The 25,957-nt window shown below is 39.2% G+C and overlaps 1 protein-coding gene across 3 annotated transcripts in view; it reads left to right on the top strand.

The window, feature by feature from the left end:
- tmem260 (transmembrane protein 260) overlaps positions 1–25,957 on the top strand; it is a 131,037-nt gene that overhangs the window by 83,164 nt on the left and 21,916 nt on the right. For 2 of the 3 annotated variants that reach the window (XM_057858893.1, XM_057858892.1), the window contains 6 exons: positions 6,818–6,989; positions 7,405–7,544; positions 8,001–8,177; positions 12,235–12,288; positions 16,960–17,044; positions 17,199–25,676. In XM_057858893.1, coding sequence (XP_057714876.1) covers positions 6,818–6,989; positions 7,405–7,544; positions 8,001–8,177; positions 12,235–12,288; positions 16,960–17,044; positions 17,199–17,459 — 889 coding nt within the window. In that variant the 3' untranslated portion in view covers positions 17,460–25,676. Of the gene's footprint in view, positions 1–6,817; positions 6,990–7,404; positions 7,545–8,000; positions 8,178–12,234; positions 12,289–16,959; positions 17,045–17,198; positions 25,677–25,957 lie in introns of those variants that run through there. The other variant, XM_057858894.1, reaches the window with a different exon arrangement.

Here is a 25,957-nt window from a genome sequence, read left to right as displayed (position 1 = left end):
CATCTGGTCCACATGTCAAAGTTCTTGTTTATCATTTGAAATTGGTGTTTTTTTCATCTGAACTCTCTCCATTTCTTTCTTTTATCTTCGAATAGTCTTTCCTGTAGTCTTAATCTAAACGTAATTCTCTCCCTTTCACATAGCTCTTCCACTGTGCACATCCACTGCTCCTCAGTTGGTTGGTCCACTTTATACCAGTCCCGTGATTACTTTTTTACTGCTGTAAGTAAAGATACACGATAATATCGGTCACCGATAATTATCGGCCGATAATGGCAATTATGACGTCACACAGATAATCCAGATAATAAAAAAATTCAACCGATAATGCAATCCGATAATTACCGTATATACTTGATTTAGCCTCCAAATGTGCGCAACCGAAGAATTCAGCACGCCACCTCCTCAACCCCTCCCCTCTCTGAAGCCCCTGAGGGAGGAGGGGTTGAGGAGGCGGAGTTACACAACCAGAAGTAGTTGAATATTATGGCGGCTGTTACTAAAAAAACGACGCTCTCGCCATCTGCGAAACATGTACCGTAGAAGTTCCACGAGGCAGAAAGAAAGCGTCCTCATTCAAAACCACTAACCCAGCAGCCATTTAAAACTGCATCACAAAGCTTTTTGGAACGAATACGAGGCTGCTGCTAGCGGGAATGCTAAAGCTACTGTAAACACTAAGTTAAATTACAGGGCTTGTGACGATACAGAGTCGGGCTGTTTGGGAATGCAGCCCAAGGCGGGTGGTAAATTCGCATCTAAGGCTAAACACCGGCACGACTGGAGACCGATAGTCGGCAAGTAGCCGTCTTCCGACGGAGCCCGCCGCTCTGGCCGGTCCGGCAGGCCGCCGCCGGCTCGCCATAGGCGGGGCGGGCCGAGCCCGGTTCCCCGGCTTCGGGACCTCCGGCGAACACCCCGGTTTCTTGAGCGTTCCCCCACGGCGTGCGAACAGAGCCAGGACCTGAATACGCCGCGGCGAACCGGCTGGGGCGGGCGGATTATCCGGTACGAACGTAGCTGCCGCCGAGACGAGACACGTTTTTTTTTTTTTTTTTTTTACACGTTTTTTTTTTTTTTTTTTACCTAAATGACCCGAGAACCAAAGCCCTGGATAAAAAAAAAAAATGCAGTTTATACGACCACCATTCCCATTCATGAAAAAGTGATGTCCAGTAAACCAGAGCATTCACAGTCATTCTGTCCGATTTTCTGGGCATTTACAGGTCACTCGCGGTTCATTTTAGGGCATTTGCAGGTCATTTCCTGTTGGGTTTGAGTCACTGTCTATTCATTTGGGTGATTCCCAGGTCACTTCCTGTTCTGTAACGCAAAATAAACAGGAAGTGACCCATAAAATACCCCAAAATCAACAGTAAGTAACTGAACAGCAACAGGTAAATGATGGCCCAAAATTACCTCATTGCCTGGCATTGGCTGCCAAAGACGGCCATAGACGTTCAATCCGTTTGAAGTTCAAATGGATTGGACGTTTACGAGTGATAAACGTATTCCAATTCACAGCAGAAGCTTGTTTTTCTGTTTATTAGTTGTTTGTAGAATATCCTAGAATGGTTTCCTGACCAATGTATCGATAATCGTTGTATCGCCATATCGTCAGATCATCGTTATCATGAGCTTTGTATCGCAAATTGGCTCGTATCGTGAGGTCCCAAGAGGTTCCCACTCCTAATTGTCACAGCCCTATATATCTGTGAGGAAAAGGCACGGCATTATGTCTGAAAATACGTTGGCCAACATTTGTTTTGTGTTCTCCTGATTTTTGCAGTTCCACAGCAATAGGCGAATCCTTCTTTTGTCCAAATATTCCTTTTGTTTTTAGTTTTAATTGGCATAAAAAGGCAGCACTCTCTCATAGCGCTTCTAAACGCTCTCGAGGGATTAAGTAACTTCGAATTGTTTGAACTCCCACTTTTCCAGCGTTCCAAGTTACTTGAGCAGAGAAAAAGTTCAAGACGAAAAGAAAAGGGAAAAGAAAAAGTCCTCTCGCAATACTGTACCTTTTTAAAATCCCTGTGCATAAGTTTTTCCTGAGTCAACCTGATTTATTTCTACTCTGTGCAGTATGAACATGTCAGGTTTCGCTCCGCTCACCCCGTGGTAAGGGCTAAGTGAGGCACGGTTAGCACATAGATTCCACTCGCTGAGCTCAGCCTGAGATGTTAGCTGTCCGAGGAGGCAGATTACACAAGCAAGGTGCAGAGGAGTGCCAGACAGCCATTACTGAGCGGCTTTGATCAAGACGAGAGCATGGCCTGCGCTGTCATACCCATCACACCTGTCTGCTCACGATTAGATAGGCATACTAAGGGGCGGGGGCACTGACAACATACCCTCAGAGCACCTTGTAAGTGCGCTCGCAAGCAAACACGCCGACTCTGTTATACAGTATCACACTGAAAACAAAGGTGAAGATTAGGGGTGTGACAATATATTAAAAGGGTGATATATCATGATACTTTGTATCCCTAAAGGTTATCAATATGCTCCATCCAAGAATCGGTATATCGCTTTAAAAAGGTCACGGTTTTTAAAAAAACATCAGGTTGCTACCAAAATCTTCCTATACAATAGTGTGTATGTTAGCTCACTGGCTGCCATTGACGGTATTAAGTTCGCGAATAACAATGACAGGAAGTCTTTTTGTTCCCCATTCAACCAGTAAAAACAACATTGGATACACAAAGGTAAAAAAAAAATCAGACAAACAATCTACAGATAAACTGAAAATGTAACTGTCTACGTTAGCTCACTGGCTGCTATTGGCGGCGCTAGACATCCAATTCATTATGACTGGATTAGACATCTAAAGCCGTGAATGGCGCTGTAAACAGAGCATTCAGAGCCAGTCTTTTGTTGGCACTCACAGGTCACTTCCTGTTCACTTTTGTGCATTTATAACAACTTCCTTTTGATTTTGAGTCACTTCCTATGTATTTGGGATAGAGCTGAAACGAATACTCGAGTAACTCGAGTTTAAAAACTGATCCGAGTAATTTTATTCACCTCGAGAATCGTTTAATTTTGCCAGCTTTAAGCATCACGTTTTGCCCGGACTTCATTTAATGTGGGACAACGCACTGACTTCTCGTACGTAGAAGTAGCAATAAAAAAAATACCTTACTGCAGCCGACAGCCGTTACAAACTGCGCCAACGTTGCTAAAAACTACTCCCGCATGTTGCTACTGTGGTAGCAGGTAGCGTCTTATGCGTGTCATAGATATCACATGCACGTGGAACTAGATGCGAAATGACCGACTCAGCGGCGTTAATAAAACAGCCACCATTTTAAAGCAGTACACTTCTCAGCGCTCATAAATAAGATTAACGTTACTGTCACTCGCTCACGTAACGTTATCCCTGTAGAGGGCTAGGTTTCTATTCATTATGACCACTGTCGGTGCGTGGCTAGCTCTTAAATACCGGCTTTATTTAATCTGTGAAAACAGCACTGTAGAGTGATTAGGGTGTAAAATAAAAACTTAATAATGCTAACTGTCAATTTTAGCTCACTAGTCATTGCTGGATAAAACACCAAGAAGCACTGGTACCTAATGTGCTCCAATACAGCACAGCATTTATTTTGAACACTGCAAAAACTCAAAATCCTAACAGGACTTACAGTTTAGACTAACTTAAAACTTAACTTGAACTTATAGCTTGACACAAATGGAAATTCAATTGAAACACGTGGGGAAAAACACCTAACTTTTAAGTGATGTGTGTTATCAAGCATAATGACGTTTTTAGGTAAGAAATATATACATTTTTTTATAAGCTCTAAAAGTTTTTTGAGTGAAAGCAGTGAGTTAGTCCTTTTTTTTTTGTCACATTTGAGATGCAATTGTTAGCTGTTTTCAACAATGTACATCGAAAATAAGACATTGATTGACTGAAAATGGTTCAATATTAGATGAAATGTCTTGTTTTCTCATCTATATTTATAATTGCTCTTTACCTAAAAAAAATGTTTTATCCGATTACTCGATTAATCGATAGAATTTTCAGTCGATTGCTCGGTTACTAAAATATTCGATAGCTGCAGCCCTAATTTGGGGACATTCTTGAATCAACTCCTTTTCCGTAACCCAACATCTATAGGAAATGACCTGTAAATGCCCCAAAATCAACAGGAAATAACCTGTAAATACCCCAAACGCAACGGGAAGTTACCCGTAAATGCCCCAAAAGGAAAGTGACCAAAAACCAACAGGAAATGGCACGTAATGCCCCAAAATTAACTCATTGCCTGCTTTTGGCCTGCCACTGACGGCCATAAACGTCCAATCTAGGGTTTCAGCTATCAATTATTTAACTAATTGATTACTCTATCAATTAGTTAGTTTGAACAATCGAATAATCGGATTAGGAACATGTCATATGTTGCAAAATACATTTTAGGAGATGTAAAAAAAAAAAGGCTTGCTAAGATTGCACTTTCAAAAGACTTTAAAATGCGAATACAAAATAAAACACCCAAATGTTTTTTGAACTATGCAGAATTGCACTCTCATTTAGAACAGTAAATGCATTTTAAAAAATAAATGAAAATACCAGCGCTTAGCCTCAAACTAGGGATGTCCCGATCACATAGTTTTGCACCTGAGTCCACGTCACCTGATTTTGAGAATGTGCCAATACAGTCCCGATCCGATACCGAAATTTTTTTTTTCTTCACGTTTAAAGTTTTAAATATGTTACTGTCCCACCGTGCCACCATCATAATGTGAACTATTTTTAAACAAGAATAACGTAGTAAAATGTGCACTTCGAGATTTGTTTTTCAAATGTAAAGTGCGTTATAAATAATTATAATATTATTATTATTAAACTATTACTATTATTATTATTAAAATGCTTGTCTTTATCAAATGCCTGATTGAGTGAGTCCACTCAAATCCGCTAACGCTGCTGAGAACAGCCTCTCACCTACACAATGAGTTGCCACAGCACACTACCGCTTGTGTGTACCAAGCAAAACGATGACTGACAGATATGCACCTTTGATTCTAGAGCTGCCAAGCTTCTCTGGCTAGATCAAAGCTACAAACCTGTCAATCATCATTAACTTCAACTCGCTAACTCCAGTGCACTGCTGACTAAGAAAAGCAGCAGGAGGGAGCGTGAGAGGCTGTACGAGCATGAAGCAGAAAAACAGATATATTTTTTGAAATTCAAAACCTGATCCTTTTCAACCCATTCCGATCCTTAAGAAATTGTGTGATCGACACGATTTCTGATCACGTGATCAGATCGGAACATCCCTACATCAAAAGCTGTCAAAAATATGAAATAGAGATCGAAGTACAACAAAAGAACAATTGGCTAACTTGCATGGCAAAAGTCCGCTAGCTTAGATGCTATAAAATGCTAACATTTTTTTTTTACAACGCTCTTAAGAAATCATTCAAACGCACATTTCCCCCCAAAATGGCTAAATATACCTCTGAACTAAATTATGAATGCATAAGCATTCATATTAGCTCAAACAAAAACTTACCTTCTGTTGGTCTTAACAGGAAGCAGCTGGATCCAGCCATGTTAGATGAGTGATGTCATGTTCACTGTTGCCACTAGAGGGCAGTGTATCCATCTAAACCAAGAAAACTAAATGCAAACAATTTCAAAACAAACCATTACAACTCTTAATTAAACAAATCTTGGAAACAGCAGAATTTGATTTGAACTTTTATTCAATTTGAATTACTCAAGTAAATCAATTAATTGTTGCAGCACTAGTCCAATCTATTTGAAGTGGAAGTGATGGCCATTGGCTGCCCACCCAGTTCAAATGGATTGGATGTCTACTAGTGATAAATTCATTGCAATTCACAGAAGGATGAAAATACCATAATTTTCAGACTATAAGCAACTACTTTTTTTCCACTCATTTTGAATCCTGTGGTTCCTAGTCCAGTGCGGCTTATTTGTTGATTAGTTCGGGTTAATTTGGTAACACTTTCTTTGACAGTAGCGTCCATAAAACCATCATAATTATGACATGACACTATCATGGGCATTGCTGACATTTTGAATAATGTCATTAACTCCATTTATGTTAAGCTCGGATCTTTACATCCATTCAGTAGTGAGATAATTTGCCGGATGACACAAAATGTTACCACATACCATAACTATCAAATCATGAAACAACTGGAACAGTAACTGAAGAAATAATTAGCACATAACAATAATTTTGATTGTTATTTACATCTGTAGAGCTGCAATGCATGTTAGGAGGCATGCTGGACTTCAACAGTGTTGACAGCAGGTGGCAGCAGAGATTGACTGTCTTAGCAAAGGGTGCAGTGATGGCCAAATGAAGCGTCTTCAAGCAATGAATTCATGGTCATTCATTTGGTCTTATGACAGTCTTAAGATGTCGCTGTCAAAGTGTTACTAGTTAATATCTTTTGGTGTAAATAGCCCATAATACAGTTAGGACAGCTGTGGCTTATAGTCCAGTGCGGCTTATGATGATGAATAAATTCCGTTTTCATGTCAAATTTGGTGGGTGGTGGCTTATAGTCAGGTGCACCTTATAGTTAAAAAATGAAGGTAGCTTGTTTTTCTGTTTATTAGTTGTTTTGCACAACATCCTAGACTGATTTCCTGACCCACATATCGATAATTGTTATATCGCCATATCGTGAGATCATTGTTATCTTGAGCCGTGTATCGCGTATAGTATCGTGAGCTAGCCAGAGGTTCCCACCCCTAGTAATGATGTACCCTTCACCCTCCTTCAATGCAAGTAAATAAACCTACTGTTTTCATATTGGTGGGTGGTTTTAGGGAATGTGACCAGAGCAGCAACAGTGTGGTGGAGCGATTTGGCAGGGAGCTTTTAGCTTCCTTTCCAAAAGATTCCATCATTCTGACCAGAGGAGACCTGCCGGGAAACTCCCTACGCTACCTGCACTACTGTCTCGATGTACGACCTGATGTGCGCCTAGTCGACCAGGAGGTCAGAGCTTCCTCACTCAGTCTGATGACGTTTAGGTCTTGAATCTTATATGATTTTCAGTTAACCAACTAAATGGGCATACATATTTATAAAAATAATAAAACTATAGAACTCAAGGCACCCAGGGCACCCATCAAGGGATTGGTAGAGGGAGCCTGCATAGAGTAGAAAAGTATTTTACATTAAGACTAAAAATTCCGTGTAGTACATTTAAGTCAACACCATTGATTGTTTTCCCTACTTCCATAACAAGAATAATTATAACCAGAAAAATAAACATTTTTAAATAGTTTGGCAAACCAAATTGTTAAGAATTGTAGTTTGTAATGGTATCTACTGTATGTAAGATAAAAAGCAGGATTGACTGTCGGAGCAAAAACTAAACCTTTTTTTTCCCGTCGTTTTAATTGTGCAGATGATGACATACAGTTGGTATGTGGAAAAGCTGGGGGCTCACCTCCCTGGTGTGAACTTTCCCGGCCACCAATGGGACCCAGTCCACTTAAAGGAGAACAACACCTTCAATCTGGAGCAGTTTCTGATCCACAACTCCCAGTGAGTTCCAAACCGATGCTATAATTATCCACTGAAATGGTCCTACAGAACAGTGGGTGATCTCATTAGGCAATAGAATGGTTGACCCAGCGCTAAGCACAGGGTGAAGATAAGCACTTACGTATGTTGAGGCCTTAAAAAGGGCTTTGATGAATCACTAGTCACTAATCTGCTTGATTTTGTTAAATAGTCTCTTGCCTCTTTACTGGAACTGACCTGATAATACCAATGCCACTAGGTGGCAGTGTTTGCTAGGCAAAAAAAATGCTAATCACTCAATGGGGTAACACTCAACTGGGATTTTAACCCTTAGGGCTTGATTTTTTTTAAAAAAAATTTGTGAGAGGCACATTGTATGCTCGGCAAGAAGAACATGTATATGAATTAATTAGCCTACATGTATTGCCTGATTAGGAAGAAACCGGTTTTGAGTTTTTGACACTTATTTTTCTGCAGGAGGGACGTGTTTGCCTGTATTGGGCTGAATGACGGTGACCCAAGCTGGGGACGCAGCTTTTCTCGCTGGCCTTTTGGTGTCTGTGACTTTTTGGTACCCGCTCGGAGGCAATTTCGCCCTAAAGAGTGGGCGAATCGCACACACAGCCTTTATAACTGGAGTGAACCACACAACCGGTAAGCAACCAAAAGAGTGTGTCCCTTTGGTTCATTCCATCATAAACTAGTGGTGGGAACCTCCCGATACAATATGACACAAGGCTCACGATTATGATGATATCACAAGATGGCGATATAACAGTTGTTGATGCATGGGTCAGGAAATCATTCTACAATATTTTACAATACAAGTAATAACAAAAGAGCAAGCTCTTTTTATCCTTCTGCTGTCAATTGAATTGACGAGTAGATGTCCAATCCGTTAGAAGTGGGAGGGATGGCAGCGGATAAACAATGTTCATTCGCTTCGCTATGGCTATCAATGGCAACCAATGAGTTTAATTTAAGGGCATTTGCTGTTGGTTTTTAGTCGTTTCCTATTACTTTTCAGACACTTCCTATTTGGCCTGGGCGATATGACAAAAATTAAAGTTAAATACAAATTTTCTTATCAGTCGATATCGATAACGATCACGTTTTCTTTTTTTCCCCCCGAAATTTGAAGTCGGATTTTTACCCTGAGTGAAAGTTGACAAAACCAGATGCTGCGTTAATCAATTTTTAATGTCAGAACAAAGTTTCATGGTAACAAACTACAGTGATCCCTCGCTACATCGCGCTTCAAATTTTGCGCCCTCAGTCCAGCACAGATTTTTTTCAATTAAAAAAAAAATTCAGTCATTATTATTTCTTTTGCTAGTATATTTATAAGCAAAAAAAAGCTTGTTTGTCAGAAAGGTTCTTAATTCAAGAATAGATATTGCTCAAAACATTATTTGAAAACAGATTTATCTTGATGTAGGCGAAAAATCACCAATGTTTAGATGTATGGACTTAATAAACAACAAATATTAATATTGAAAAAATAAAATAAAAGGGGGGGGGGGGGAGTCTCACTTAGTTTCACCGTGTGTTCTTCTATTTGCACATACTCCGACAGCCATTCCATCTTAAAAGAACCACATTTCTTTTTTTACTTTGGCTTGATTAGTGTAATATCACTGCCCGTTCTTTTCACCATGATAAGGGGTTAGCATTTGCGTGTATTAACTCAGCTGCACTGTTGTTAGCTAGCTAACTTTCACTCCACTTCACTTCAATGCTATGACTGGGTGCACAGCGTCAGTGAAGTGAACTGTCTCGTATTATTGGCTAGACACCAGTTGTTCATTGAGTTACATTGTATAATGGTGCAAAAAACAATTTTGTTGGTCTAATTAACTGGATTATATCAGTTCTAAAATTGGATATTAATACCATAGCGCTTGAGAAGATTGGCAACGGAATGTTGCTTCAGTAAATCAGCACAGGAGTCAAGCTCACTTTTCAACACCAATGGGAACGTCGCGTTGGCGTATTGAACACAACGATAGGAGTATCGCATTGTCGTATTGAACTCAACAATAGGAGTGTCGCGCTAACACATAAGAGTGCCGACGACAGTTGTAATAGTCAGATGCCATATTGAACGCACCAATAGGAGTGTCGCGTTGCCGTATCGAACGCACCAATAAAAGTGTTGCGCTGACACATCACTGCGGTGCTGACAGTGTCCCTACTAGAGGTGTGCAAAATTTCCGATTCTTAGATTATTCGCGATTCGGCCATGGAAGATTCGAGAACGATTCACAAACATCCAAATTCCGATTATTGAAATATGCCAAGTAAAGCGGAAGTACAGCACACTCAGCGCGCCGCGCGGTCAATGAGCAACGGAGCGAGAGTAGCTAAACATCATGCTTCTCATTACCCTGCCCCTCGGGTAATGCCAATGCTCAACTCACGGCTCTAGCTCAACTCATGCCACGAGATAAAAAAACACAACAACATACCTGAAGCTGCTACAAAAGTACGTCATCCACATAATGTTACGGTAGATATCATTTATATAAGACTAGATGCACTACGGTAGCGGTAGCGTTTGCAGCACATCTACAAGAGCTAGATGCAGACGTAGTAAACGGCCGCCATCTTAAAGCAGTACACTTCTCTGCAAGGCTGTTGTAGCGAACCTTCCAAGCAAACCTAATTAACTTTTTATCTAAAATACTCCTAAATCGGTAAAATATTGACTTGAATCTATCTTTAAAATAGTTTTAAAACTTTCACATGTCGAAAGTTGACTAAAGGGAAATTATGGATTAACGGGAGCAATTTTAACAACTTTAACGGTTGATTCACAACATTAAATTAATTGAATGTAGTTTAAAGCTGCTGATACAGAATGGGGACTGGAGTTTTTTATTTACTGTTATTTTTGTATATTTGTTTACTGCTATATGTTAACTTGATACTGAAATAGTAGTTTGGTTTAGCCTGAGAGTATTTTTGAACAATTTTGGAACAAATGTACAAAATATTTAAAAAAAAAAAAAAAAAAAAAAGGGGGGGGGGTGCATCAATAATCGTTTTAGAATTGAATCGGACCATCTGAATCGTAATCGTAATCGAATCGTTAGGTGCCCAAAGATTCCCAGCTCTAGTCCCTACAATACATTCATATCTGTTGAATTTTATTTTGTGCGCTGCATAGATTGTCTTGTGCGCCGAGTATGTGCAAGCAGTGCCCGATTGCGTATGCTCGCAGCTTAGAGGGAACATTGGTTGTAATAGCCCTTTTTTAAGAAAACGTGGGTTGAGAGTCATGAAGGAAAATGCCGGTCCACCTCAAGAAGTCGGGTAACAGAGAAAACGTGATGATAACTTTCAATTTTGAGGCTAAAGGAGAGCTTTCGAGAGATACAATTGATCTGCAGCAGTTTTTTTTTTCATTAGTTATTGAAATACATTAACACTGAAAACTTCATTATAAAATGTGCAATTAACAACAATAGTTTGATTTACCTGAACTGAATAAAGTACCTCGAACACCACCTAGACAATACTGTCCTTGGGAATGTTTAAAAAAAAAAAAAATAAATAAAATAACAAAGGTTCAGTCAGTTTTTTTTTTACTTTAATCCATGTGGCAGCCAATGCTTTGTTTTAAATGAACGAACGTTAATTCGCCCCTCCCAGCGGAAGAAACTGTGACACCTTTTTGAAACGAATTATTGATTCTCGGCAGGAGCATATCGATAACCTAACTGTATACAAAATATCATGATATATTACCATTTCAATATTTTGTCACACGCCTATTTTAAACCTTGCATTCTTTCAACTGGCTCTGATATTACATCTGCACAAACATCCCAAAATATTCCATATCAGCAATTCTGCCACTACATTACGGTCTAATCTTATTTAGATAGCTGTAGTGATTAATAAACTTTATTTATCCTCTGGGGGAAGTCATAATAACAGCTTTTTCCGTAAATGTTCATATATATGATCGGACGAAAACGTATTCATTGTGACGGGAAAGACTTGGAGGAATGGGAGTAATTTCCATATTATTCTGATATTTATCATTCTGTTTTTCATTTAGAGACTCCAGTAAACATGATGCATTTAATCAGAGGATGCAGATCTGTTTGCTTCTTGTCTCAGTCGTCCTCACGGAGCTTGGCTGCGCTCTGTTCTCCGAGCTATGATCCGCTTTCTTTGTGAATTCAAGCAGAGCATAGACATTAGGCTCTCAGCCATTTGAAATGAGAGCGAAGATGGGAAATAATGAGTTTCATATTCCGTTTTGTCAATAACTGTGTCAAAAGTGGAATTAGTCAGAGCTACATATTCTGTGGCGGTTGCCAGCAGCCCCTCATTCACTCCGATATCCACAGCTGAATACTGTGACATTATTTCCCGCACTCTCACGACAAGCGTGTCCGCTGATGCCCACCAGCCAAATATTAGCACCGGGGCCTTGCTAAAATATTCTTTTGAAGAAGAGGTCAAGTGGTTACCATATTCAAGTAAGGGGGAAAAAATATGGTTCTACTCCATGTCTAATGTGCAAGCTGGCATTGTTGCACAGTCATTTAAAGTTTATGCAGTAAACATTTATGTTTAGATCTCTACAACATGCACAAGTCTACTGGAACAATATGCTCACATTTGTATTCATTTAGAGTTACTGCCTAAAGCTTTTTAGATTAATGTTTTTTTCCCCCCCTCCTTCATTTATGAACAGTTTTCACTCTGCATCCTGGGAGCGTGTGGCAAACGAAGAGATGTGGCAAGCCAGGTACGATCAAACTGTCTTATTTTAGATTCTGTTACACTTTGAAGAAACTCTGTGTAACAACTACAGGGTTCGTACGGGTCCTTGAAATGCTTGGATTTTACTGTTGTGTTTTCAAGGTTTGAAAAATGCTTAAAGGGAACAACGGATGGAAGGACATGTAGTTCTTAAAAGATAAATCTTAGTACGAGTTATACTAATTTGATATTAAAACTCCACTTAATGTTTTCCTTTCAATAAAATTTTTTAAATTATTAAATATAGAACTAGTAGGTCGCCATTGTTGTTGATGTCGCAGGGCGGTGACGTCACATGGCCACGCTGCCGGAATTCCACGTGTCACTCTTTAATTATGTAAGGTAGTGATTTAAATACACCACAAGGTGTCAATGGCGAGTTTTAAATTAATTAGGGATCAAGCCAATGAGTGTGTTTTGTCTCTTGACCGACACCGTAGCTTTCCTTTAATCCACAGTGAGGTGTAAAGCAGAGAGAAAGGAGAGTGGACACAGGTGTTCAGATTCGAAGCTCGGATAGCGCCGTTTATTGGCTAAGCTTCGGCAACTCCTTCACAACAAACATTAGTATCATATAGTGAAAATAACACAAAAATAATATCTCTAAAAAAAATAATAATCACAAAAAGAAAAGTGCTTCAATCTGTATTAATGAGGCCCTATTCTCACACAGTTAAACAACAATGCAAAGAGAACTGGCATTCACAAATTCACAATCAAAATAAAAATGCAAAATACACATACAACTTACTCAGACTTTGGTCAAACTCTAAACATTTTAACAACTCGGTTAGCTCAACAAATACACTGGATGGCAATATTTAGTCACAACATACAAACTTTGAGGCTGCGAGCCATTATAAGGAGTCTTTGTTGTGAAGACAACACTCAAATAAAGGTAAATCACAATGGACCTGCACTAAACAGGAAACTACGGCGTCAGTCGAGGGACAAAACACACTCTTTGGCTATCTCTTTTTAATTCAAAACTCGCAATTGACACCTTCTGGTGTATCTAAATCACTACCTTACATTGTAAAGAGTGACACTGTGAAGTACGGCAGCGCGGCCATTGATGTCACCGCCTTGCGATGTCAACAACAATGGCGAGTTACTAGTTTATTTTTTGATTTAAAATTTTACAAATTTTATCAAAACGAAAACATTAAGAGGGGTTTTAATATCAAATTATTATAACTTCTACTAACATTTTTCTTTTAAGAACTACATGTATTTCTATTCGTGGTACCCTTTACCCTTTCCACAGGTCTCCTTAACAGATATTTATGAGAGGCAGGTTATGAGGCAGGCAAATGACATACTGGATTGTGTAAATCATCCCCTTCATTGTTCGTTTGAGGTCCTCCATTCAGGCAGAAGATTCAGAGTCCCTTGTTTTAAGTCCAACAGGACAAAGAACTCCTTACCAAGTGCGATTAGGTTGCTAAATTTGCACAATTCTTGCACTTTAATGCAAAGCTGTTTATAGCATTTTTAGATAGTAGTCTGTGTTATTTATTGTATGTGTATGAGTTATTGTTGTTATCTGGATGCCTACCTGCTGTAAGACAAGTTTCCCGCCTTCTTAGGGGACAATAAACCTAAACTGAACTGAACTTTAAAGGGCTAATGAAGAGTTCAACTCTAGAACATATTACTGGATGAAATTTCATTGAATGCATCATTTGCTGTCTGAAAACTCATAACAAAAGAAATGGAATTGACCAAGTAGTTATTGAGTTACTGCTATAGCAACACCTTAGCAACAGGGACACTCCTCACTGCTAGCCTCTGCCTGATGACGTCATTTACAGAATGTCGTGCCAGCACTCCATTTACCGAAGGACAGCATCACACTATCCTCACCTTATTTCATGTCAGTGTCTAGCGATGAATTGCGCACATGAAGGATCAAGACTTTATCAGTGGCCCCAAAATAATCTTTTGGACATCGTGAGAGTCAAGTGGAAGAACTTCACACCGGCTGCGAGATCTGTTCTATGGTACAAACATTTCAGCAATGACAGCTTTGAAAACCTAGCAAAATACAACCTTGGTTATTCAAAGATGTATAAGTACCCCCTTACTGGCATTTCTAATTCTAATGATGTAAACACATTCTCACCAATCACAGAATGAATTTGGATTGAACTAGTGAGGAAACTATTAATCGATTAACTCGAATTATTCGATTTAATAAAAGCTTCGAACGAAATATTGCTGCTTTGAGGATTTGTTTGATTAGAGAGGCATTGTAATGGTTTGTTTTGAAAGTTTTGCTTTTAGTTTTATTGATTTGGGTGGATACCCTGCCCTCTAGTGGCAACGGTTAATATGAAATCACTCATTTAACATGGCTTAACTGAGCTGCTCCCTCTTAAGACCAACATAAGGGCTTCGTTTCAATCACAGTTTTATTCGCCCTCGCTCACTTTCCCTGGGGGGAATCCATGCCGCCATTTTATGGGCTGTTCCGTTTCTCTAAAGAGCTGAAGTGAACTTGGTGAGATCGACCCTTTGTGGGCTCTGTGGTCATACCAAAATGCCTTTCGAATTGTAAAATTCATCACTGTTGTTAAAAAAAAGAAAATTAGGCTGTCTGTGACAGTTATAGCAGAATGTATGGAATCACAGGAGTGCCAAAATACATGAAAAAATGAAAAATATATAAGTATATTTTGTTATTGGCTTTCACTTTTGTCACTGAAAATAACAAAAGGAAATAACAATGACAATTTTTGTCATTGACTTATCTATTTTGTTTACCTTTTCTATTTTGGTTTTAACGAAGGGTATGGTCTGTCAATAAAATGGCGTTGGGAGGAACTGAAACTAAAACTAATATCAGCTAAACTTAAAGTACATTAAATGTATTTAAACAACAAATCTGTCTACAAATTATAAGGTGAAGACGGATAAAAAAATAAATAATGAATTGCCCAGATAAAATTTGATACAGAACTAATATTTATGATAATTCACAGGTACTGACGTATTGCCATCCGCGGGGAATACAACTCTGTCTTCTTGACATGAGTGTCCTTATACAACCCCTAGCAAAAAGTATGGAATCACCAGTCTGGGACGAACACTCACTCAGAAATTTTTATCATGTAGAACAAGCTTGGATAAAAAGCTTGAAAATGAATTATGAATAATGAATTAGTTCAAAAGTGCAACTATTTAGCATTCAGAAACACTAAAAGAGAAATGAATAAAAAACATTGTGGTGGTCAGTAAATGGTAAATTTATAGAGCAAGTGCAGGGAAATATACTGTATAAGGAATCACTCCATTTTGAGGAAAAAAATATGGAATCATAAGAAACAAACAAAGAAATAACAATCAAAACACATCTCTAGTATTTAGTAGCACCACCTCTGGTTTTTATGACAGCTTGCAGTCTCTGAGGCATGGACTTGATGAGTATTTTTCATCAATTTGGTGCCAACTCTCTTTGGTTGCAGTTGCCAGATCATCCTTGCAGGTCGGAGCCTTGCTGTGGACCATTTTTTTCAATTTCCACCACAGGTTATCAATAGAGTTGAGATCTGGGCTATTTGCAGGCCATGACATTGACTGGATGAGTCTTTCTCCAAGGAATGCTTTCACAGTTTTAGCTCTGTGGCATGATGCATTGTCATCTTGGAAAATGATAAAGATATTTTCAATTGAAGGGATAAGAAAGCTGTCTAAAATTTCAATGTAAACATGTACATTTATTGACGATTTAACCACAGCCATCTCTCCAGTGCCTTTGCCTGACACGCAGCCCCATATCATCAAGGACTGAGGGAACTTATATGTTTTCTTCAGGCAGTCATCTTTGTAAATCTCACTGGAACAGCACCAAACAAATGTTCCAGCATCATCACCAAAGTTGTGAAACATGAAAACTCGACGGTTTACAGCATTTGCAAACGATGCGTAAAATACAAGTAATATATTACTGACAGCACATGCATGACGAAACTAGAAACAAGTGCACTATTATATTTACTGAGTAAGTAAAGCATACAGTTAGCGAACATACTTCCGAGGAACATTTCAAAAGAAAAGCATCTCATGTTCAACATGTGAATAATGATTTCTGTAGTTAATCTCACATACTTCACATTCTACACTAAGAATAGCTTTAAAATGACACCCATTATGAAAAATCTCATTCGCAATAAATAATTTGGCTTCAAATTTGCTAACATACGCACTTTTTACAGGACAAGATGACAGTAATTTTAGATCAAATCAACACTTTTGATGGGTTCTAATTGGCAGAAAACAAAAATGTTGTTGTGTTTCTCACCTATTTTTTTATATTCTGCACTTACGTAGCTTTTTTTTTTTTAATCGAAATATTATTTTATTATAGATGTGTTTTAATAAAGAAATAACAATTTATTGCTGTTGAATGGGTGATTTATTAGAATGAATTGTCACTACATTTGTGGTTGAATTGGTTGAAAAAAATGGCAATAATATCGCATATGGGCAATAATTTATGAGACAATATATCGCCCATAAAATTTGTTTTCAACACAGGCCTATGTACTGTGTATGCATGCTCTTCTGTAACGGCATCTCCATAAATCACTCTCTTGAAGTGGTTTGTCATCCAGCCATCCAGCACTTAGCCCTGAGCTCTCGCGCTTTGTTTCAGGATGAAGACAGCTTTCTTTCTGTTTGACCTGGCAGAGCGGATGCAGGGCGAGGGCAAATCTGACCTCTTTGAGCTGTCTTACACTGTGAGTATGACGTCAACAAAGCTACATCGATAATACTTTTATTTTAATTGTAAAAGCGGACCGTTTTAAGTGCAGATTCCTGGAAATAGTTCAAAATCTTTTGCATTTTAAAAAGCGTCTGCTCCCATAATAGTCCTACTGTGTTTGCCTGCAGCTGTATAAAGCGCTTGTGGAGTCCCACTCTAATTACCCCACAAACTGGGACAAGAACCTGGCACTGGCCTGCGAGCGCCTGCTCCGCTCAGGTCACCCAGGACACAGTCCGGACGGCCTGCTGACCTGCAGCATCCAGCACTTTACCCTTTATTTGGACAGAGAACCGGCAGACTCGCAAGCGTCTGCCATACGTTCAGCTGTCGCCCACCTGCTGAAAGAAAGACACCGGCACCATCAGGAACTCGGGCAAACTACCTGACAGGTTTTTACCTGACAACCAGAAGGTGTGAAACTGAGCTGTAAGCCCTCCAGACGGAAGCACAATAATGTTTTACAAAGGGATTGACGAGGGAGATTTTTTTCAGGCCAGAGATCAGACATTTAACCAAGCCACCCCTGCATTGCCCACACGCATGCATACTTGCGCGTGCAGCACACATACACATACATATTCACAAACACATTATATATTATTAGCTCATTAAAAACAATTTTGCACTTCAATACAAGCATAATAGTCACTACAATATACAACCAAATGTTATATGGACATTGTCAAACCAGCACTCAGCTGTGGAGGTGGTGACCCACCAAATATTTTGAAGCAAAACATAAATTGTCTTCACCCCACAATGGCAAATATAGGTCACCATTCCAATTTTCATTTTTCAAACATACTGATGATCAAATAAAGCTAAAGATCACACTAACTTAAATAAGATTGAAACATCTTTACACAAAACTTCATTTTTCATCATGACACTTAAAATAGCCAAAATAAAGTGCTGTAAATATGTGACCTAACCCCTTCTAGGAGCCACTTACAGATCCAAATCCCTGCACCTTATCAATAAAGCCATGTCAAGCTCTATCAATATTTCCTTCTCTGTTGACATCAACAGTTCTGACATCAACTGTTCTTTACCTGTCAGTTGCTCTGAGGCTAAGCTAATACTGGACTCAATGTCCGATGCACCAGAACTTGAAATAAAAACATTTTTTTATCCCAGTGGAAAATTCAGTAAACCAGACTGCCTTATTACACATGGCGGTGGGACATACTGGATCTCATACTGACCAGAAACCAATGTTTGTTGCTGTTTTTATTTTGATAACTAATTTGCTGACACATCTTTTTAAAGGGGAAATACTTTGCCTTCTGAAAATCACAATTTCTGCAGACATACTAGTCACCGGGACTCTGACTCGAGTTGACTCGAGTCGCAAATTTGATGACTCGCAACTGGACTTGGACTTGAAAGAAAAACAACGCAGACTCGGACGTGAGTCGCTTGAGCTGGAAGGGTCTGAGACTCGAAGAGCTCATGACTAATTTAATCTAGTTTTAGTCAACGTTTACTGAAACTGTTTTCGTCTGTAAAATTTGAAAAATGTACCCCAAAACTAATCAAATAAAGGTTTCCAACTATTTCGAATGAACATTGACAGACGAGCACATATTGTTGCGTCTACAAGGACAACGGCAACTTGGTGATAATACACTTAGCAGGAAAACAGTACATTTAAAAAAAAATAAAAAAATAATGATACCCACCTGGACGCCACGAACTGTATCTAAAAAAAAAAAAAAAGTTGTCCGAGAGTTTAAGAGGACGTTTGCCTTTAGCATTACCCTAATGCTAACGCCAGTGCTATGCTAATGCTACGAGTTACATTTAGTGTGTGATGATCACTTAGCACAGACTATTAAAAACTAAAGCAACATTGCCTATTCTCGCTGGCCAACATAAGAAAACAAATATTATCGTGTGTGTTTGTGTGTTTGTGCGAGACTGGAGAGCAGCAGCATTTCACATGAGTGACTGTCAGGAAATAAAACACAACCAGTATTCCATTCTAAGGACAGTTGCAAGTAGAAAAAGACACAACCCGACACTGCTACGATGCAGATTACACATAAAGTGTCCCACATAGTGAACATGTGACAGAAACTATTGCGCATTTTTGTCTCGTCAGACGAAAACTGGCGTTCGTCTCGTTATGCTTTGTTCTCCCAAAACCTGTTTTTAGCTCATCATCATCATGAAAAAAAAAAGTTCGATGACGAAATATTTTCGTAATAGTCATCGTTGACGAAAAAAAAACCTTGGCCGCTCTCACCACGTCCTCACAGATCAAGCTGTGACTCAACTTGACTCGTCTCGACAACCTTTTGACTTGACACGACTTGTCTTTATAACCTTTGACTCGACACGATTCGTCTTTATAACGTTGTGACTCAGCTCGACTCGACATGACCTCAAAACTCGACTGGACTCGACATAACCTCGTGACTCGACTCAACTTGAATTGCCCATAACAGGTTGGACCCGAGACTTATTTGTGACTCTTATCATAGTGACTCGTGCAATTGTCTGACTTTTGGTTATTTGATGACTATATAGCGTATGTAGAAATAACATGTCACCCTCTGTTAAATATTTTTCACACTAATTGAAGAAAAGCTGCCACATTGCCAAGTTCCAAAGACAATCGGCCAATTCATCAGCGTGGTCAAACATTGTTTACTGGCCGGTGTGACATTGGTGGCGGGAGGCAGTTGTATTATATTATATTATATCATACACTCACCGGCCACTTTATGAGCTACACCGTGCTAGTAACGGGTTGGACCCCCTTTTACCTCAGAATTCTTCGTGGCATAGATTCAACAAGGTGCTGGAAGCATTCCTCAGAGAGTCTGGTCCATATTGACTTGATGGCATCACACAGTTGGTGCAGATTTTTCGGCTGCACATCCATGATGCCAATCTCCCGTTCCACCACATCCCAAAGATGCTCTATTGGATTGAGATCTGGTGACTGTGGAGGCCATTTGAGTACAGTGAACTCATTGTCATGTTCAAGAAACCAGTCTGAGATGATTCCAGCTTTATGACACGACGCATTATCCTGCTGCCTGTAGCCATCAGAAGTTGGGTACATTGTGGTCATAAAGGGATGGACATGGTCAGCAACAATACTCGGGTAGGCTGTGGCGTTCCAATGATTCTCAATTGGTACCAAGGGGCCCAAAGAGTGCCAAGAAAATATTCCCCTCACCATTACACCACCACCACCAGTCTGAACCGTTGATACAAGGCAGGATGGATCCATGGTTTCATGTTGTTGACGCCAAATTCTGACCTTACCATCCGAATGTCGCAGCAGAAATTGAGACTCATCAGACCAGGCAACGTTTTTCCAATCTTCTATTGTCCAATTTCGATGAGCTTGTGCAAATTGTAGCCTCATTTTCCTGTTCTTAGCTGAAAGGAGTGGCACCCGGCGTGGTCTTCTGCTGCTGTAGCCCATCTGCCTCAAAGTTTGACTTACTGTGCTCTTCTGCCTACCTTGTTTGTAATGGGTGGTTATTTGAGTCACAGTTGCCTTTCTGTCAGCTCGAACCAGTCTGGCCATTCTCCTCTGACCTCTGGCATCAACAAGGCATTTCCGCCCACAGAACTTCCGCTCACTGGATATTTTTTCTTTTTCGGACCATTCTCTGTAAACCCTAGAGATGGTTGTGCGTGAAAATCCCAGTTGATCAGCAGTTTCTGAAATACTCAGACCAGCCCTTCTGTCACCAACAACCATGCCACGTTCAAAGCCACTCAAATCACCTTTCTTCCCCATACTGATGCTCAGTTTGAACTGCAGGAGATTGTCTTAAACCATGTCTACATGCCTAAATGCACTGAGTTGCCGCCATGTGATTGGCTCATTAGAAATTAAGTGTTAACGAGCAGTTGGACAGGTGTACCTAATAAAGTGGCCGGTGAGGGTATACCAGTACATACACTGATCACTAAGGGTGTAACGTTTCACATGGATGTACTCAGGGGTGAAAGTGGCTAGAATATCTTGCTGGAACTCCCTGGCATAAAGGTAGCCACGGAGCCAAAATTGTTTTGGGTTTTTGTTTTTCTGGGGGTGGGAGTGTCAAATCTCATAAAACCACAGAAATGCAAAGAAAACTGCTTTTGGCAGTTGTATCTATAACACACAATAAAACACAACAGGTTTTACACATGCATTAGGCTGCTGCATTACACTTACTGTGACAAGGTATACAAGGGAAACTGATTTTCATTCAAAATTATGTTTTTTCAATGATGTGCAAAATATCAGTAAACAAAACAAAACAACAAAAACTGCAATAACCCCAACCTCCATCTTCTAATTTTTATTTTCCCTCATGTCCTCACATCAAAATGCAAAACCTCAATTTTAACTACTTAAGAACATATGATGTTCAGTACAATAAAATTGAAGATAATGTAAACATTTATTATTAAAAACAAAATAAAAAAGTAACATACATAAATAAAAATAAGGGCAAATAACATTATGCAAAGTGAAATGGAATATATTTTGAATAGTTAACGCAAACATTGACTTTTTTATATTATGAGGAAATAAATAAGTAGCCATACATCTGTAAATGAACAAAAATCAGTCCAAAGTGCACATTAACTATATTGCCAAATGTATCACATTTGAGACAAGCATTTCTGCAGTAAAAAAAATTTGTTTAAAATGTTATTGTGCTCAATTTCACTAATTTTCGTTTTACCACGAAAACTGCATGTAATGCTTAATGTATCATTTACGATAAAAAAATAGAGAGCATATATATAAATTTTTAAAAATAACATGTTTTAAAATTATATTTAAGGACCACATAAAGCTGTCAAGTTGAAAAAAAAAAAAAAAAACAATTTTCTGTTCATTATTTCTGGGGTCAGGCATTATTGGTTAACTTGGAAGATGTATTGAACCTCCCCATCAGAGCATATAAAACAAAATAAGCCTCTTCAACTCTTTCCTTTCTCTTCAAGATCTGATCAATTTTATGTTGCATTGCCCTTTTTTAATCACATTATTTCAACAAACATGTTGTTTTGTTTTTGTCCCAGAAACATGTGCATTTGAACTGATCAGAGCTAACTACCCATGCTGATCACATGTCAGTACGTCAGTCAATTGAACAGACAACTGCAGTCCAGGCAGAGCGTTGCTGCGCGCATGCGCACATCAACGCGAGTCGACTGTCTCGTCGGACTCCGATACGCACGCTGACAGAATAAATAGATAATAAATATCGGTGGAAACAGTTTACGCTACACAAGCACTTTATTAGGCTTGTTGTTAACACTTGTGTATGTAAATCTGATGTCAGTAGATTGTTTTCTTCTTGGGAGATGCATGTGTGGCAGCCTGGCAGTTTTTTTTTTTTTTTTTTTTTTTTTGGAAACATGGAGGTCTGAAAGCATCAAAGCACCGTTCTGCCCCCGAATTTTATACCAGAATGGCGTTCCGCGCCGTTCCGCCCACTTTCTCCCCTGGCTGTACTGAACCGTTTCGGTTTTGCATTTTCAGTTCGGTTCACTTACATACCGAGCTGAACTCGAGGAAGCCTCGAATGACCCCAATCAAGTGTGCCCCCGTAGACCTTTCACTTGATTGCTTTATCATTCCATCATCTGTTCTACTTGCGCAGCTTTTAATGTACTGATTATTTTTGCCTCGGCCGATGCGCCGCTTCTCTTTTCTCCACATTAGGACGACGAGATTGAGGGAAACCCAATTTGGGGGCAGCCATGGGGGATTAGAGCAACTGTCTAATCTAGGACAGACTTGCACTACTCCACCCGTTCCCGGCAGTTACCGTCCATCCATCAGTCTATCTTAGATGGTCTTTTAAATGTTGGAAACTAATGGATTCGATTAGTTTTTTTTCCCCTCCCTCACTCTTCCGTCCTAACGGGAGGCCTGTAATCCCTTGTGGATTTAAATGAAATGTAAAATGTCACAATGCCAGAGACCCTTTTAAAGTGTGCGTGCGCACACGTTTTTAAATGGGCATGTGTTTGAATATGCATAGATTTTAACCACAAACACATTCTGCGATGTGCCCCTAATGTGAACGTTTCAACAAGGCTAGACTAAAAAGAGTAAATGGATTTGTTTGTCACTTTTTTTTTACTCACGACTGGCACTTAAGGGCCTAAAGCATAGGTGTCAAACTCAGGCCAGCGGCCCAAATTTGGCCCACAGTGTAACTATATTTGGCCCGCGTGGGAATTTCAAATTAATATTGGAGCTGGCCCGCCGGTATTATACGACGGCGGCGCTGTAATGACACATTCACCACTTATACTACAAACCCTATGATGCTCTGCTGTTGTTTTGGCACGTCAAAACAACGCGATAGAGGCAAACACGCCCCCCCTCTGTGTCAGTAGCGTCTATGGTAGCGGTTATGGATGTATTAAGAAGGTAGTGATCCGTCTTCGTGCACATTCCTACAGTTAAAACCCCCGGCGGACTCCGTATCCCCGTTCCTCTCTGCTGGACCACACTGCGACCTCAAACTACAGCTTTAAAACTACAGCTGTCACTGTGTTACCTTACCAAGAAATGGTGAAAAGAAAGGCAGAAAATAAAACTTTTTTTGGACAGGTGAGAGACGAAATATCAGTTTACATATGGAAAAGACCTTTTTGTCAAGTTTGTGGAGCCAACGTGTCAGTAACAAAGGAGTACAATGTTAGACGACACTATGAAACAAAACACCAGGACAAATATAAGGACATGGACATGACTGAAAGGAGCCAGAGAGTAAAGGAAATGAAAAGAGCAACTTTTTTCCTCAATGAAGATGACAAAAATGTCTGACAGTAGACGTCTGACTGGCGAACGCTTTTGATCGATAATGAAGGTTTCCTCAGCTCAAACCCTGAGCCCCTGACATTGATAAATCCAAGAAAAGATCCCAGGTGTCTGGCTTGGGCACATCAGAGTAGATCAGTGTGTCGCAAAATGAGCTCTAAAGACATTTTCTATGGACTTTTTCTTGCTACTTCAAGGCCTGAATGGTTGATTTATTCATAGTTATGTTTTTTTATTTTCAAATTCATTAGCCTGTGTTAGAGCAGGGCGGTAAACCGAAAATTTACCGTTACCGAAATTCTTCACGATGACCGACGTAATTTTGACCATGTCGGTAAATTCGGTAATTTAATAAAAGAAGAAAATACATATAGTCTTTTCATCCCACTTTGACTCTGTGTTGTTCGGCTATGTTCATTCCCCTTTAAGAAACCAGACAGTGTGCTTACATTGGGAGTCACATGGTTTTCAGGAAGCCAATCAAACAGAAGCCCGGTAGGCTAACGCTAGCTGCTAACGCTAGCTGCTAACGCTACAAGTAAACGGGATGAAGTCGGGCTTAAGTTAGCTTCGCCAAACTTTCACCCGACATTAAGTAAACTCTTGACAGGTTCCAGATAGGGATGGAAAACCGAGGCTTTCTGAAACAATGAACCACTTTTAATACAATTGCCCTAAATTGAATCACTGTTTGACACACTGCAAGAGCCACATCTACTGGATAAACAGTGCACGTTTCTTTTTAAAAGTAAAGTTGACAAATTGCCTCAGCATTACATATCTTCAATAGAATTACCGGTAAGTGGATGTCGTCTATTTCAACCAGGAGATCGTGTCGTCATTAAGTGTGATTTACACAATTAAAGTTGACCTCTTTAAGCCTGTGTCATTGCTTTTGTCTGTGAAGATGTGTTCAAAGCAGTATTTGTAATACACGACAGTGCTAGTCTTGTAAGTGGCTCGTCCTAGATGACAGGGAGTAACTATGTATTGTTTATTTTTTGTAAAAATTACAGTACAGTAAGCACAGTGCTTGGGAACAGGAATATTATTTATTGCATACTGTAAGGATTTCCAAAATCATAAGATGTAAATAATTGAGCTGAATAAAAGAAAGGAAAGGTTTGTGAAACATTTTATTTTTTAATTAAGTATAATTTCTGGGGGGCGGGTGGATGTGTCGTATTTGTATCTATTCTAAATATCTAAACGTATGCCACTATCTAGTGTATAACAATGCGGAATGAATTTAATGAAATTCAAGAGATATTTTTCAAGTCATACAAGCTGTTATAAATGTTCACACAAGAATTCTTATTGTTTACAAGATTTTTTTAATACTTAATGTTTAGACTGCATGTGCAATTGTTAAATTGAAAGCTGGTAAATAAATTTAACGAGAAACTGTTAATTTGTATTCCATGCATTGATTCAAATTTTCAAATTATATAACAGTTTGCTTGGCGAATTTATCGTCATTTATCGTTATCGAGGTAAATCTGCTCAATTTATCGTGATACGTACTTAAGGCCATATCGCCCAGCCCTAGCCTGTGTAAGAAGCTAATTTTGACATTTGTTTCAGAAGGCTACAAACAGAAAGGAGGCATTCAAATTGTATTTATTGCCATTGATATGTTTTTATTATTATTATTACTACTATTGTTATTAGTAGTAGTATTATTAGTAACTCAATTTTGCACGCCTGTACTTCAAAGTTATATAAGCTTTGCTTGTTCAATATTCATTGTTAAATCAAAACTTGTTTGGTTCCATATTAAAAGGTTCATTTGTTCAATCTTGGCCCGCGGCTTTGTTCAATTTGAAATTTTGGCCCACTGTAAATTTGAGTTTCACACCCCTGGCCTAAAGCGTAAAACTACAGTTTTTGAGTGTCACTTAATGATGTACGAGCAAAAAAATAAAGCAATGAGCGTTTGGCCCTTTAAATCACCACCAAAAATGTAAAAACAGTAAATTGATTGTTTACATTTAGTAGCAAGACTTAAGTGTCTTAGAAAAGTGTTTTTGCCAAGCGGAGAATGAAAATCAGCACCAGAAATTAAAACAACGTTAGTAGTAA

The sequence above is a fragment of the Corythoichthys intestinalis genome, chromosome 15 (assembly GCF_030265065.1).
Source record: "Corythoichthys intestinalis isolate RoL2023-P3 chromosome 15, ASM3026506v1, whole genome shotgun sequence".
In the NCBI taxonomy this organism is placed as follows: Eukaryota; Metazoa; Chordata; class Actinopteri; order Syngnathiformes; family Syngnathidae; genus Corythoichthys; species Corythoichthys intestinalis.
This window is presented reverse-complemented; position numbering and strand designations above follow the sequence as displayed.